Source organism: Melospiza georgiana, chromosome 7 (assembly GCF_028018845.1).
Source record: "Melospiza georgiana isolate bMelGeo1 chromosome 7, bMelGeo1.pri, whole genome shotgun sequence".
Classification (NCBI taxonomy): Eukaryota; Metazoa; Chordata; class Aves; order Passeriformes; family Passerellidae; genus Melospiza; species Melospiza georgiana.
In genome coordinates, this window is record NC_080436.1 from 24892610 (window position 1) to 24909613 (window position 17004).

At 49.3% G+C, this 17004-nt stretch overlaps 1 protein-coding gene across 1 annotated transcript in view; it reads right to left on the reverse strand.

Annotated features, from left to right (window-relative positions):
* Positions 1-16702, reverse strand: part of LOC131085683 (unconventional myosin-X-like) — an 89503-nt gene extending 72801 nt beyond the window's left edge. The window contains exons 1-2 of the mRNA XM_058028099.1: positions 16621-16702; positions 2588-2686 (exon numbers count right to left, since the gene is read on the reverse strand). Coding sequence (XP_057884082.1) covers positions 2588-2686; positions 16621-16641 — 120 coding nt within the window. The 5' untranslated portion in view covers positions 16642-16702. The remainder of the gene's footprint in view (positions 1-2587; positions 2687-16620) is intronic.
* Positions 16703-17004: the final 302 nt, after the last annotated feature.

The following is a 17004-nucleotide window of genomic DNA, read 5'->3' on the forward strand; positions in this document are numbered from 1 at the left end:
CTCCTGGACACAGACACATGTCCCAAGACTGCCAAAGTGACTTTCTTCAAGGAGCTCAGAGGTTTGAGACACAAGCAGGATGATGCTCCACCCTCAGAGTCCCAGTAAGGAAGCTTTTGTTACCCCACTGCTCACCCCTGGATGCTTCCAGCAATCTGCAGGAGAGCAATTTCAAAGATCCTCCTCCATCATCCTGTTCCAGGAAGGGTATGCCAGGCTGGTGTTCAGCACTACTGAGCTGAATGTGACAGCTGATTTTTCCTGAAGCAAGTAAGAACTCAGGCAAACGGATCTCTCAGCAAAGTTGCCCCCAGAATATCTCTTTTTTAACAAGCTAATATATAAAACACAAAGTTATATGTGTTAATAAGCAGATCTTTATTTTTGGGAAGGAAAATAATCACCTTTCAGTCTAACAGGCACCTCACAGCCAAAGATTTCTACTTTCTTACCAGTGATAAACTCAATTTGCCTCAAATTTAGCCCAAAGTGAGGGTAAAATGACCATGACTCTCACCAAGGCCCTACAATGGTCAGGAATAAAGCAAAATCTGGGCAGCAAACAAGCCAAGATGAGGTTTGCCAGTGCTGCTCACCAGGCTCAGCAAGGGAGAAATTATTCCTTTTCAAACTCAATTCTATCCATTAGTGCCATCCTGAGCACACAGCAAAGCTCCCACCTGGCATCCAAGTTATATTTATCCATAAAGCATTTGGCTGTTTTGTCTGGATCGTGCTTTCCAATCTTGTGTTTCACAAGCAAAGCTCCTCCTTTCCTCCCAGGAAGTCACATTTCTGATGGATTTACTGCCTGAGGTGTTTTTAAGGAAGTGAAAACAAATGACAAAAGTTTTGAAGCATGACTGGACTTCTTACCTCAGAGCTGCAAGAGCTGCAGGGATGCTGGGCCACAGCAAACATGAGGACAACTAGATTTGGGGGTGCTAAAAATCACAGGGATCACCTGCCCCATCCAAGCCAAAGTGAAGACATTTATCAGAGTCCTCACCCGGGGTAGGAGTGCCAGTCCCTCCCAGAGGGATGAAACAATGAATGTGGCAGGTGAGGGAAGCACACAGGACAGCTCCTGTGGGTGGCACTGAACAAAGAAAGCCCTTTAATGATCTCCATGAGCTTTTATTCCATGAGCCATAAAGCACATGGCTCCTCCAGCCTAGCGGTTTCTTGTTTCATGGAAGAAAAAAACCCAAACCCAGCTTTTTTCTTCCACACCTGTAATCCACCAAGCATTATCCTGAACATATTTTCCAGCATGCAGGGCACAGGCTGGAGGTGGACAGACAGCTCTAAAATGGGATTTCTGGTGTCCTTTCAGAGGTCCCAGGTTGGTTTGAAAGATTTTAGAAGGCCACAGCAGCATGTCAGAAAAGACAGAACTGGGAAAGTCACAGAAGTCCTGTCACCACTTTTTGTCCCTCTGGAGGCTGCTGCATTACCTGTGATCCCTTAAAATGTGTTAATGATATCCAGCACTGCCAAAACAAGTCAACTCCTCAAGAAGGGGTCTAGGAGACTACAGTAACCAGATTCAAAAATCTGTGTTTGCTAGGGGAATTTCCATCTCTGAGAAACAAATCAGGCTCTTTATACAATAATGATGACTTCAAATCTTTCAAGGCAAGACTGAAAAACATAGTCCTACCACTGACTCCACAAACCAGGGCTCTAAATCCCCTTTCCCCCTGCGACCTCCTTTGTTTGCCAGGTAAGAGGCCGAAGAAAACCTGTCCATTTTTCTGTAACAAAGCAGCCACCTGCAGGGCCCATTCACCACAACAGCTGAGCAGGTCTAATTGCTCACTGCTGGAGGGCACAGTCCTGCCCATTTCCCCATCCTCCTCCCAGCCCAGGCATCAGTCTGACTCACCCAGCACCTCCCTGAAGGCTGTGGATAGATTTCCCAGGGTTAGCCAGGCGAGCTGACTCACTGAGGACTTGGATGATCCCCAGAGGTCCCTTCCTACCAATATTATTCCATGAGTACTGCACCCCAGGGAACCACAAGGAGCACAGGGCTGGAAATCAGGCAGGAAAGGAGCTTGTTCTTATCCCTGTTGGAGAAATCTGCTCTCAGGGGAGCTTGGCTGCCTTGCTGAGCTGTCCTGTGCATCTCTGCAGCCTTCACACACTGACTGGCACAGGGAGCCCACTGCCACGTGCCCCCGGCCAAAGGGCTGACAGCAAAAGCTGCTGGAGCAGCTGGTGGTGAGCACAAGAACCCCTAGAGTGGCACAGCTTGGCAGGAGGGGCTGCTTGGTTATTGGAGCTGCCTCCTTCCAGGAGCACTTAGCCAATATAATGATTTTGTTAGGCTGTTAATACAACTCCTCCAAAGATGGCACAAGGGAAACCAAGAAAAGTGAGGTAGGCAGAGAAATGAAGAGAACAAGAAGAACAATCTTCTTCTTTTAACATTTATTAGGTATTTGGTGTAACAGAGCCAGGTCACTTTTCAGAGAGAATTGCAGCACTTCCATTGATAAATTTCAACATGATGGTCATGCAAAACCAAGAAGTCCATCTTACAGCTTGGCTTAGGGTACAAACTCATGCAAACTTCACTTACCATGCCATAATCTGAGGTGAAGAGAACGTTTCCATTGGCACACACGCCAACAGTGCATGGCTGCAGCTGGTCCTGCTCCTGCAGCCATACCCTGGCACCCTGCAAAAACCAGAGGACATCCCATTAGAAAGAACTGGAGCCCGTGAGATCTGCACCCAAGGAAAGCTGGGGGAAGCTGCAGTATTCAGAAGCTACTTTCAAGCTACAGCTGCTTAAAATATTTAAGTAAGTTCTACTGACATTTTCAGAGAAATTGGGTTTGTTTTTTCCTTATGTAACAGGAGCGGAAGAAAAAGCAATTTTAATGAGCTTCATGAGGAAACTAAAGTAAGAAAAGACCAATTTTTACAGAAAGTGTCATGGAAAGATACGAACACACAGAATAGTTGGTTTGACTGTCTAAATATTTTAAAACTTGGAATAGCCAGTCATTAAAAGCCATGCTATAATAATAATAGAAAATATAAATAAAGCATGTTTACAATGTAAACAATACACCCACGCATCATTGTAAGTCAGAATGTTTCCAGAAATCACCAGCTAAGAGGATTTCACAGAGCTTTGTTTGCAAACTGGCAAGAGTTTCCTTTGGTAAATGACATGACCTGAGTGTTTCTCCAATGTATATACACACTGATGTATACACGATGGTCCTGATGCCTGATGTATGTATGCACTGGTGTTTATATCTGGTTTTATATATGATGTTTCACATACAATACAACATCTTAAACTTCTCCATGTCTCTCAAGACAAGTCTGAGCACAAGCTCAGATTTCTGGTAACACACACACAGGGATCTGCAGGACAGGTAAATCTCACAGCTTGCCTACCAAAATAGTAGGGAAAACAAGTTTGCTGGATTGGCCCCTTCTGCCTGTGGGACCTGGTACAAGGGAAACAGCAGGAGCATGAAGGCAGATCAGGGCATGACCTGCAATTACAGAGCTAGGCATGAAGTCACACCACACTTCAGTTATTGCAAACTAATCACTTCCATGTCTTCCCATAGAAATCACATAAACTCTGCTTAGATAAATATTGAGAAAAATCCAAAGTGCTCAACTGTTGCGTAACATTAGGGCCATGCTGCCTTTCATTGATTCATAGACTGACTTTCTTCCCTTTTTTTTTATGCCCCTAAATTATTGATCGGGAGCTTTAAGCCCTTCCTACCCTCTTAATCCCATCAGCACCATTAGCTCTTTGCTTGTAGGCTTAATATGTTTGAAGAAATTGAATAGTGTTTCTATATTACATTATACAAAATGTGAAACACTAATTCTATTTTTAATGATTTGTTTTTAGTTTAGGTGGGGTTTTTTAAACTGCTTAAGTCACTCTAAACACTTTAGTACCCTGGACTTTCTTTGCTGTAGGAGATACATCTATAGGCCAATTTCCAGTCCTCCCAATAAAAGATCTGGGTTTAATGACATTAAAAAGGTGTACAGTTCTAGCTTTACTGCTGCGCTCTGGTCTAGAGTTTCAAACAGATTAATCTTCCCTCACCAAGTGAACGAAAAGCACCATTGCATCTGATCAGCACCTAAACCCATGGATGGTCTGCAGAGATCATCCTCATGGCCAGTGAACAACAGCAATAGAAAAAAATGGAATCTTACATTACAGATTTGAGATCCCAGAGCACTGGTGTGGACAGTACCTCGCACACAGATTTTGAGGAACTATACAGAGGATTTGTTACATCCTCTTGGATTTTCCGAAATTCTGGATGCTTGAAATAAAGTGTCCTGAGGCATCTGGGCAAGACATTTCTGTTGAGAAATCATGAATTCCCCAAATCACATTCTGACTAGCGTGCATAAACATATGCACATCAACATATGTTTAAAGATTTTTTTGCTACTTTCACCAGACTCCTATTACCGCCATGGTAGAAAGCAAAGAGTCAGAAAACAGGAAGGTTGTGTCTCCAAACAGTGGGATGAAAGAAAGCCTTTTATAAGACACTAAGTGTAAACATCCCCAACAGTGCATTTCAATGCCTTCAGACACCAGTAACCCAGGGTGGCAGGGATGAGAGCCTGAGGCAAGTGCAGCTTAATCAGAAGACAAGTTTGCACCCCACCATGCACACTGTGCCCCAGTGCCACAGCACACACACCCTGTGTATGGCAGTGTGCCACCACCTCAGCACCCTACACACTGCCCCTGGAGACCAGGGCATCCAGGTTATGCAGACTTCCCACTCCCTGAGCTCAGAAATTAACTTGGAGCTACAGGCAGTTGATAATCTGACACAGAATAGACAATCCATGGGCATGAATGCTGTTATTTAATAGGTACTACTCAGAAGGGAAAAGGGAAGATAGGCAGTGGGATCACTCAGCTACCTTCAACACATAGAAATTATCTAAAAGTCCAGACTGATTCAGACCCCTTTCCCAGCAGAAGTCAATGTGCAAAAGTATTAACAAATACTCCTCCAAGGAGACACAGCTATTTTGTACAACACCACACAAGCTTATGGCAGGTTCTTCGGTGAGCTGCTAAGGAATAGAAGGCAACTGAAATGCTGAAACTCCCAGGCCCTGTGATATTCCAGCTGCCCAGAATTACTTACTTCAGTTTACTCTGATGTTGTAGCTGTTTGTACAACAGCAATTGCCTCTGCACAGCAGAGTAACTGCACCCAGTTATGCTGTTTCCAAAAGGAATATTGTGCTGAGACAGCCAGAAAAGGAACCACAGAGCAAATAATTATTTTAACTTTTGCCCAGCATAGCCATAGCCCCATTTCCTGAAAGGCAGAGTTTGTTTTAGTGCATCTCCTTCCACCAGCCCTTTTCTCTAAACATGAAATTCCCCAAGGAGCCTTGACTAAATACGGGAGCAGATGGTGACACCAAAGACACTGCCCCACTTTACTCCCCTGTCCCCCAATGCCACACATCTCATTGATCAGCTGAAAAGATTAAATTGAGAAGAAAACTTGCAAAAACTGCCAGGCAGCAAGGCTGGACTTCCATAGGAGGAGCAAGATGAGCAGGACTGAGCAGTGCCCAGCAGTGATGCGCCAGCTCTGGGGCTGCAGGTCCCACAAGCACCATGACTGAAACCCTGCTCTTCTAGGACAAGAGAAAAAACCCTTCCATTTCCATTCTGAGATACAGAAGGTCCACCCTCACCCACAGACAAAACAGTTTAACAATGTGAAGCAACAAGCAACACCAATTTGAGAACACCTTGTAAGACAGAGGAGGAACAGCAGTGATGATTTTGTGTAACCACTTTCCATCAAATAAAGCTGGCTGAATACTGATCATACAGTTAACTCAAGCCCCTTATATAACAGGCTCATCCCCACCCAATTATTCTTTTACTAGGAGTTTATTAGGTTGGTCTGCTGCTTTGGTTTTAAAGGGAACAAGGGCAGGAACAGAAAGGAAGAATGAAACAGTAATGTACCAGTTCCTATATTGAGGGCAGGTCACTCAGATGTTAAACAAACTCTGAGACCAACATCCTCATTCCTATGGCCTCAGTAACAATCTGTCCATGAACTTGCCTTGCCACAAAGTGCACAGCAAAGCACAATCCTGAAAAGTGATCTTGTACCATGGGGTTGTGATTTAGAAAACAAAGTTGCTTGCATACAGAGAGCAGTGTTTCATCAGTACTGGCCCAGGTCACACCATCATGCCTTCCACTGTGGACAGTAAACTCTAAGCTGCCATTTCTCAGTTCAAATAACACATGGCACTTTGGATCCTAGACTCAGAAATAAATAACATTTCCTGCTATTCATGATATCAAAATTCAATTGAAGCCACAGATTTCTTGGCCTTCTATGGCTTTATTTTTTTTAAGAGTGACTGAAACCGGAAGTTCTCCCTTGCATTCACATGCCTGTATCTGATCTCAGGAGATGCACTATGGTATGTCAGCAGGGAAAGAATAAGGGAGATCTTGTGTGCTGCACCCAGGGAATGGCAGAGAGGCAGAAAGGCAGCACACAGCCCTTACTGCAGCAGCAAGGCACCCACACATTAGAGTGTGTAGCCAGCAGCTACATCCTCATCAGTTGTCAGCTGTTGAAGGCAGCAAGGTAAGCTCCAGAGCACAAGACACAAAACCCTGCACATGCAGGTGCCTTGGCCTCTCCAGGGCCTCCCAGCCCAGCAGGAGACCCATTCAGGGACTGACATGAAGGAAGCAATTCCACAGCTGTATCACTCTTCAGAAACAAGTCTTCCTATTCTGTTCTCCTTACTTCATGTTCTGGACTACCTTTGGATCTTCACGTTTTCCCAGGACATCCTCTGTCGTCTGGGAACTGCTTCTTCCCAGGCACAAGCAAGAATGAGCTGTCCCACTGAACTTCAGGACACAGCAGGGTTGCCCCTCTCTGAGTGCACTTAGACATCCCACTCCTCCTTGTGCACAAACCTACACAACTGCCAGGAGTAACATGCCCAGGAGGGGCTAAACCAGGCTGGCAGCATCAATTGTCCAGGGTTATTCACAGAGGAAAAGTGGTTTTGTTTAAAAGACACCTTTCAGTGTGTGAAAGGTGCATACAATTGTCTGCTTTTTCCCGTACAGGATGTTTTTAATGTTTTCTTTGTGTTTGAACTTGACTGTCTCAGCCTCCAGATCTACCTACAAACACAATACTACAAGAGATGCTTGCAGTGCCTTCCTTGATTTAGGTAATTATACCAAATCACCCATTCTGCAAGGGGCAGGGATGTCTCAAAAATGTACACCCCTGCACTGAGAGTCTGAGACAAAAACCTCTGTGCGTGCAACAAATTTTCAACTACAAGTACTACCTACATAACTTACCTTTGTCCTCCTAGCACACTGAGGCTGTTCAGTGGGTATTGGGCATCCAAGCCTTGTGTTTCTCCTGGCAATGGATCCATATACTCCCAGGCTTAGGAAAGGCTCTCCTGGCAGCACAGTGCTGAGCCAGCTCTTTTCCCAGCCCCAGTGGCTTTGTGGCTGCAAACCACGAGGCAGAGACTGGGCCAGAAAGGCCCTTGCGATTCAGACAAAGCCGGAATCAGGTTTCAATAAATGCACTTTCCAAGAGATTGATCTGGATGATCATGAATAAGTGATAGGACAAATATAAAGAGCCTTAGCTAATGGATGTAGGATTGGTGGGGAGGGGGAGTCCCTGCAGCCTAGCCCCATATGGTAAGGAATGCAACTGTGCTGTTTTTCTGATGGCAGGCTGAAATGAAGCCATGGGCTGTGTCTGATCAGCAAAACCAGGACCAGCTCCTGGAAGGGAGGGGCAGCCCAGAGATCACAGGTAAGAGAGACAGAAAGAACAGCTCAGCTGGCAGCAGCCAGCATGGAGCAGCTGGCAAGAGGGACAATACCTGCAACAGCAGTAGGGACAACAGAAACTAAAGCCTGCTTCTTGTCAGGCATGAGGGAGACACAGTGCAGAGCAAAAAGGGGCTGGATTGTACCTGTCTGGTCCCACAATTCCCACAGAGCAGCTCACTGAGCTCGGGCAGCCCCTGCAAGCCAGCAGGGCTCAGAGCTGGACACAAACTGCAGCCGCGGGTCCTGCTGCTCCAGAGCTGCAGCCCAGGCTGAGCCCATGACTCATCCTAGTTCTGCCAATTAGCAGCCCCATTCCCCACTAATTAAGGAGCAGAGCCCTCAGTCTGCCAGCAGCTTTGCAGAATAGCTGTATCAGGAAAAGGTTTGTGCATTTTAAATAATCTAAGAGCACTAAGAGTTTGTCACTTCTGGTCACTGATGTATATGCACTGCTTCCCACTCCCCTTTTGCCTCCCCCTCCCATCTGTTCTGTTCCTGTCTCCTCCCCCAGTTTGGCTGCTGCACAGCTTCTCTTCTCATTCTCCAGAACATCTCCAAATATTTCCCAGGAAATGCTTGGTTTGTGGAGGTAATTTTTAACCTCCTCAAAGAAGCAGCTACACACTACAGGAACCACACAAACTGCTTGTCACGGGCAGGGAGGGAACGAGCCCCCAGCTGTTTTCCACATACTTCAGAGCTGCCCTTTGCCATGAGCACAAGGTGCACAAAAGGAGGCAGGTGTGAATCCTTCCAGACTCCACTTTACACTCTCTCCAAGCTCAGTTTAAGATGAGCTGCCCCCTGCAATTCCACCACGGGCAGTGGAGTCACTCTCCTCAGATGAAGTAATAATCCTACAGAGTTTGCAACCACCTGAGCAATTCTCACCAGTCATGAAAATGCATACTGAATTTCATTATGTCCATAAAAGTACACACCACTTCCATGCCTTCATTACAAGCTCTTCCCTGCCTAAAACTTCAGTTAGGAACTGAATTAAAATTAGTTGTTCCCTAAGCACATTAATCACACAGGTATCCACAGATGTATATTACCTGTCACATCAGAGCAGCACTGGCCCTCCTACAACCCTTCTGTAGCCCTGAAAGGAAGGAGGTAACGTGGCATCAGCTAAAGCCCAGCCTGGCCCCAGCAAAACTTCCCCTGACCAGCCTGCAGCTGAAACTGAGCAAGTAAAAGGTATTCCTGCCCGCTCTCAACTTGGGCAGTGCTTCTCAAAGGAGCCTCTCCCCCTCGCCACCAAATACACAGCGAGGCGGCTCCCTCGCAGTTCCCTCCCTCTCTCAAATTCAGCCAATGGCTTCAAGGGTGAGGCTGGGCTGAGGGACAGTGTTTGAGGTGCACAGAATAGAGCCCAGGGCCTCGGGCAGCCACAAGGATACAGCGGTCTGTCACTGGGCAGCCACATGTTTTGTAAAAATCTCAGACAAAAGCCCTGAAACAGTATTTCTTCTGCAATGGTTATTAGGCATAATTTGGGATTATGCCAAATAACTTTTTGCACCTTGCCACATCCTTGACTTTCCCTACCTTGTGGAGTTCTACGACCTACTCACACATTATACAGAAACGTACGTTTTTAAACCAGTGTGAAGCACAAAATCCCTTTTTCTAGCAGAGGTAGAGACACAGAGGAATTCAATCCACCTTCTCTGTCTCATCCATTATTTTCTGCTCTTTTGCCATGTCTCCCCCTATTTGTCATTTCACTAATAAAGTAATCTCAGGTTTTTAAACTCTTCATGTGAGACATTTTCCTGGTTCTTGCTCGTCCTCTGTGTCCTTCCTTCAAATACCACTCAGAAAGCAAGTGGAGGGCCTCTGAGCTGGGATGCAGTGTTTCGATCTGAAATAAGAGTGGAAATAGGGAAAATTGGGGCAAACAACCCATGTAAGAAAGAAGCTGGGAGACAGGAAAGACAGCAGAGTCTGTTTCACTCTTTTCTAAAATAACTGGGTACAAAGACATGTGCTAGTAGCAGCTTCCAACTACTAGATGTGGATGGCAGCACTGGGATTTATCATAGAATCACAGAATAAGTTGAGTTGGAGGGAGCCTGCAAAGGTTATCAAGTCCAACTCCTGGCCCTCCACAGGACCAAGAGTCACACCATGTGCTCCAGAGCATTGTCCAAACACTTCCTGAACTCTGGCAGGCTTGGTGCTGTGGTGATGGAGACAGACAGAAGTTTCTAATAAACATCCCTGGAACGCACCCATCTTGCATCACATTGTGGTGCTGAAGTGCTTTCAGTAAATGGAAAGGACACAAAACATTTTAAAAATCAACAGGTCCAAGAGTTCCCAGAGATCTGTCCAATAAAGTTTCTCAACAGTTGCTATTATTTTTTTTCTAAGTCTGGTAATGCTGAGGAAATTCCAAGAGATTGAAAGAGTCAGAGTCTAAATCATAGCAGGATTATCCCTGGCAACCATGGGTTTCTGAGTCTGAGAACCCAAGGGAAAATACAGAGGTTTTGCTCTCTGCTGTTCCATCTTAAGGATACTCTGGCTTTAACTGCTGTCCAGTGCCAGTTAACATGGGTAAAGAAGTCTAGTCAAAAAGGCTTCTTCTTCCTTAGCATCCAAGCACATGAGATAAATAGGATCATGTTTGACTCTCATGGTGCTGCCCATGTAGAACACAGAATTTCAGTAAAAGTCAGCTCTTGAGGAGCAAACAGCAGCAAAGGGATCTCAAAACCGTTGTAATGATGGGGAAGATCACTACTAATTGAGGGAGTTTCCAACAAATGTCTGCAGTGACAGGGTCAGTAGTATTTTATATTCTCATCAAGGACCTAAAATCTCATGTAATTCTGACAGTACTAGCAGATGCCAACATCTGGCAGATAAGTAAGTCCCCACAAGGGAGTGACCATCAGAGGAGTGTGGATTCCACAGCCCCCTGTTAGAACAAAACAGGATTAAAGTACAGCCAAACAGAAAGATCATCATCAGGAGAGAAGGAATGCAAGGAGTACTTCAAACAGAGGAATGTCTTCTGGAAAGTCACAGACCCAAAGAAGATTGCAAATTGCTGAGCAGAAACTCCCAGGACATTTGGTGGTAACAAGAGTTGATGCATGTCTGGGATGTATAAACAGGAGTAAGGAAGTTTACTGCTTACTTATGCTTTGAGGTGTGAGAAAGAAGCCTTCCAGAGACAACATAAAAGGCTCAGTCATTTTTCCTATTCAGAAGGATCCCTTGTAGTGCAAAAGTATTTGTGAAGATGTTAATGTCATTATGTAGATTTGCCAGAGCTAGGGCTGACCTATCTAGCCCAGACAGTGATAGTGGGGGATCAGAGCAGCATGTGGCCCAGCATGGGCTGCAAACCTCATCTCTGCCCCTGCATCCTCACTGACTCAACCCTGCTGGGAGCACACGACAGACAGTAGCACTGAGACCCCTCTCTGCTACCTGCTGGCTCACCTTTGCCAGCAACCCAGAGGCAACCTGGTGCCAGGAAATCATTTTTTGCAGACAGAGAAGTTATTTGGGACAGAGCAAGTATCATGAAGCAGAAGAAAAGTAGGACCCGAAAACGGATGGATCTGCCAGACACCTCAGAAATGAAGAAGGATTTATTTTAAAACAAGGTTGTGTAACCACTTGAAGAAACTGCAAAAAGCAAGGGATCTTCCAGAAATAAGAAGCCCTTCTAGAAAGTGTGATTCAGCCAAATCTTCATCATTGGCTCAAGATGCAAGTAACAGAAATAAACAGCACTAATACACCCCCCATCATCCTAACCCTAATTTCCACCTTCTCATCAAATAGACTGATGACTGGATCTGTGAGAGGCCCCACCACCAGTTCAGTTGCTGTGATAATTATTGCATTTGTATGACATGACCCTTCAGTCCCCTGGGCACTGTGCCAAGTGAGGCATAACAGGCCCTCCATAGGTGTTTTTCCTGAGACTTGGCTCGACATCACCACTGAACTGTGGGTGATCTCAGATGGAAATGAGGAGGCAGAACTGCAGAGTTTAGGGTAACTGCAAGATAACCAGGAAATCCAGACTCTCACAAGTTTCATTCTTAATAATCACATTTAGATAGTTCACATATTCTCCTTACAGCAAAACGGGAAAAAGAAATTGCAAAACATTTGTCATCATTCTGTTAAATGTAAGTGTGGCAAGAAGTGAAACCAGAGCAGAACAAGGTGGCTTTGGAGGCCACAGTGGGGCAGCTGCATGCTGGCCCAGGGCAGCCTGGCTTCCCTTCACGTGGGGCTCTCACTGAGAGCCTGTGCCAGCCCACCCTCTTGCTGCTGATGGGATGTGACAAGGTCACGGCTCACGCAGCCTGGCTCCAGATGAATGCCCTAAGGAGGGAGCTAGCAGGACTCCCTCTCTTCCGCCAGACACTTCTTCATGTCACCTTTGGCACAAGAGCTTTCTTCCTTGCAATTGCTGCTCCAAAACAGGGCAGTCAAACCCTTTTGTCCTATATCTGCCTCTTTATCACTCTGAATGGTTCAGGGGAGACACAGCTTGCATGGAGGATCCCGTGTGTAGGAACATCCATGCTACACCAGCTGCATGGGTATCTTCAAGGACTGTGGTACTGCTCTTCAGCCGCACTATACAGGCTAATTAAACAGAGAGGGGGTGCTCTGTGTGGTATTGATACAGAGAGCATTACATACACAAGATGGATGTAACAGTCAGCATTTCTCTGTCTCTTCTTAATCCCTACAGGTCCTCTTTCTGAGAGGTCACAATATTCTGAGTAGACTGAGAGGAGGTTGTCAGGGGAAGCTGGCAAAGCACGTGTTCCTGAGAGGTGGAGACAGGCTTGGCCAGAATACTCCTTCGAAGAGCAGCCTCACTGCTAAAGAAGATGATGTTCTTGTACCTTTTCTTTCCAAGATGGCATTTTCCTAAGACAATGGTTGTTAACCCATGGGCACTCCGCTTACTGTTATCTGTAAAGACAGCCCATCACTCATGGTCAGCATCATCCACGTCAGCTGAACCATTTCCCTTATCTCAGACAAGAGTCTCTGGATAGATTCTCCTGGACATCTGGCCATGTTCCTCTCTCACAGGAGCTCCTCCTTCTCCCAACTGCAGGGAGCATGGGAAGGGCAAACGAAGCAATTGAGAAACCTAATCCAGCCATGTGCAAACCCTCCCCTCCCAGCACAACCTGGGCTCCCTGGGGACACAGGTCTCTGGATGATGCATCCAAATAGCTTCAAGAGAGCCCAAAGGTGGTGAGAATTGCATGTGCAACCAAAAATCAGACCAGTCCTGTACCTACTGCACCCATGAATCAGGCAGGCTCCACACTGCAAAGGTGCATTCACAGTCAAATCCTTTCAGCTGTTCTCCTTACCCATGCTCCCCATCTGCCTGCAGATGTTTATGCACATGACTTCACACCATGAGATGCCCAAAGCACAGCAAATTTAGTTGAGTGTCTTGTGGCCAGTAAAGGGCCAGGCTCTGTAGATTCCCTGATGGCTTTCTGGAGCAGTCAGGCACTTTCCACTTGCATCAAGGAGTCAGCAGTCAGGGCAAAGCTGCCAGAGCAAAAGAAACCTGGCAGAGGTAGCTGCTTCCACCTCAGTTTGGGCCAAGAAAGCAGCTCAGGGCATGCATGATGCTAACTTCAGTAGCCTTAATACTCCTTCACAGCCTTGACTCTGAGGCTTCTCCCTGATCTGTGTGCATTCCCCAGAGAGATGGATCCTCTCCCTGTCTCCATGGCAGATGTCTCAGGCCACAAAGAAGAGAAGGGCTGTGGCCAGGAAAGGATGGGGAACATGGGGAAGAGTAAGTGAAGACCATGACAGCTGTAGAGAGGACAATTCCAATCACCACAGCCATGCAGGAAATGAACACAGAATTACCCCGCCTTTCCCCATGTCAGAAAGCTTAAGAATTTCAGGGGATTTATTTTACAACACAGATGAAAAGCTTTGGATTTCACCACAAGAGCAATGAGGAAAACTGTTTAACACTTTAAATGCCAGCATTTCTAGGCCAGTGGCACATGAGAAGGAGAGCAGCATCTGTGACTCCACTGGATGCTGCTCCTTAGTGCTGACTGACTATGGGACCCAGCTAACTGGTCACTCCAACTGGAGTGCAGAAGGACAGGATGAGAGAAGTGTCTCCTTAAACCCTGTCCATGACATTCCTGCTCCTTAGGGGGAATTGGAGAGCGAGTCACATCCTCTGTGTCAACCCCACATCCTGCCCACACTCCAGACACACAGGCAAACCATCATCTGTCCCCGTGCCACAGCCCGGGCCTCCAGGGCCCTCCTCCTGCCTGGGCACAGGACTCCCTGCAGCAAAGGCGTCATCCATCACATACATCTCTGAGCCATGCTGCACAGCAGAGCTCCCATGGCACAGGCACACACACATCTTAGTGCTGTACCACTCACTGAGGATGAAGGTTTTCTAATCTGACCCGCTTGGGACACTGTGGGAGAAGAGCAGCAGCACCCACCACCCCAGCAGCTCACTGCCCCTGGGGTCTGCATGCAGAGGAGGGCACAGCACATGGGAAACCCTCCCACAGTGTCAAGCTGGCACACCTGGCCAAAACTCTTCCTCCCTTGCAGAACCAGGATGGCAAGCGGGTTGAACCCTCACAAAGCCATTTTGGTCTCCAGCATGCCAAAGGGGGAGCTAGGGGAGCTGTGCACACCCATGGCATCCCCACCTAATCCCAGATACTGATCCACAGCTGAGTGTGATAATCTAAATGCTGCAAGCACAGCATGGGAGCCTGCTAAGGCAGGACCAAGAGCACACTGGGGTTTAAGCTATTCACTCCAAGACATGACACGCATCTCCTGGGACGAGCTTGTATTCTGCTGCTGCAGAAAGAAGTGAGGCAACTCCTTTCTACTCAGGCTTTCCCTCCCACTAAGAACCCCCCATGGAGAAGGAGGAAGAGTGGCTGGGGTGCAGCAAATGCCAAACATTCCGGCTTTGGGGAAGTCACATTCCCTCTCTCCCACCCCCACTGCCTTTCCTGCAAAGCAGAGTCTGATGCTTTCCTGCACACACTCACCCCAGTTCTCCAGCCTTGCCTACCTTGCTTCATCAGGATTAGAGTCTGTGATTTACCAGAGATGTGTGACACTTAGAGAGACTCTGGCTCCAGGACTGCCCCTCAGCCCTCCCCTGGAAATCCCTGTTTCTTCAGATAATGGCAAAATCATGCCTGGAGAACGTCCTGGAGCTGGACAAAGCAGGCAGTTCTCTGAAGGGTGCTACTTGCTGAGGCGTGCACCTCTGGGCGTCCCCTTTCCAGCCTCTCATTCCCATCAGTTCCTTCAGCCTCCTCAGTGGCTACTCCTGTTGCAAGAGGCCTGGAGGTTCCTCTTGACAGAGGGGTGGGCATAAAGGCTGTGGTGAAATGGCCCTTTGGGAAACTCTGTCCTCCATCTGATTAGATACAGACGGCCCAGACTTCCAGGAGCATCAGGTTAATCAGTTAATGGCTGAGGGATGCTGGCGATGCGCTGCGGGGCAGCCCCAGCCGCACAGCCCGGGGGCAGCCACTCCTTCCTCTCTGGGGCCAGATCTGGGAAAACATCTGCTCTGATAAAGAAAGCGCTTCGCCAGGGAGGGGGCAGGCCCGAGCCCATCATTAGGGCTCCAGCCCAGCGAGACCACGGGCTGCTCCGAGCGCTGCTAGCTCCCCCTCCGTACCCGCGGCTCGCAGGGCCAGACACTGGGGTTAATGGCCTGGAAACCATCTGGGGCTGGAGGGGGCACATGTGTCATGCCCCAAACAGGAGGCTTTCAGACCTCAGCCGCAGACCACCAGAAGGCCCCGTCACCCCACAGTGTCTGCCATGCCCACTGCCAATGCCACGGGCACCCACTGTCACCATGGGTCCAGAATGGGCTGCCCTGGCCTTGCACCCACCTGTCCCTCACAACCAAAGGCATCGCCAGGCTGGGCTGGAGACCTGTGTTTGCTCGGGCAAGAGAAACGGCACAGAGAATTTCGGAGCGCCTGGGCTGTGCCCGGCACCTGGCCCCGCGCACTCAGTGACTCGCTCCCCACGGCAGCACCGTGTCCGCACGGCCGTGTGCTCCCCCGGGGAGGGCACCGCGGCCAGGCGGGACCAGAGCCGCGGGTAACAGCACGGGTCCGGCCTCGGGAGCCGCTCTGCCCGCCGCCGTGACGGTGACTGGGCAGCGGCACGGAAGGGCAGGGCGCTCCCGCCGCACGCTGCCCGCCTGCCCACCGGCCCGGCGCCCCGAGGCCAGCCGCTCTGAGACACACACACGCAGGCAGGAGCAGGCTCCGGACCCTCAAGTCGTTCCAGAGCATTAAGGAGCCGGCACCGGGCAGCCATGACTATCATGCGACAAACCTCTCCTCCCGCAAGCAGCCCCGGTCGGCATTGCCGACACCGCACATCGGCCGGGCTCCGGCTCCCGCAGCCCCTTCAGCCCCTCGCTGGGTTGCGCGGTGCCGCGCCGGGCTGGGGAGCGCTCGGGGACAAAACCCTCCGCATCCCATCGCTCCAGAGAAAGTGCAACCGGGACCGTCTCGGCGAGGGGGCAGCGGGGGCGCGGCCCTCGGGGAGCGCACGTCCCACGGCCCCGGGGCGCTCCTGGCCCGGGCACGGCACCCCGATGCCCGGCTGAGACCCAATCCTGCCGGCCCCCGCCCGGCCCCCGCCGCGCCCGTGCCGCCGCTGCCCACCTGGCGCAGAGAGGCGTCCATCGGCGGAGCCCCGCGGAGCGCAGCCCCGGCTCTGAGCGCCGCACCGCCGCGGCCGGGCGGGCACGGCTCCCGGCCCCGCTGACTCCGCCTCGCCGGCCGCGGGCAGCGGGGAGCGGCCGGGCCGCCCGCTCCGCCCCGCTCCGCCCGCCCCGGAGCGCGGCTGCTGCGGCAGCGGAGGGGCCGTGCCGGGGCCGGAGCGCTCAGCAGCAGCGGGGTGAGAGTGGCGAGGAAGAGGAGCGCATCTCGAGAGGAGGGGGCTGAGAAGGGCTGGGGTGGGGGAGGCCCGAGCGGCCGGTGCCACCCACGGACACGCGGCGGGGACGGGGGACACTGGTGGACAGAGCACAGGGGCCAAGTGCGCAC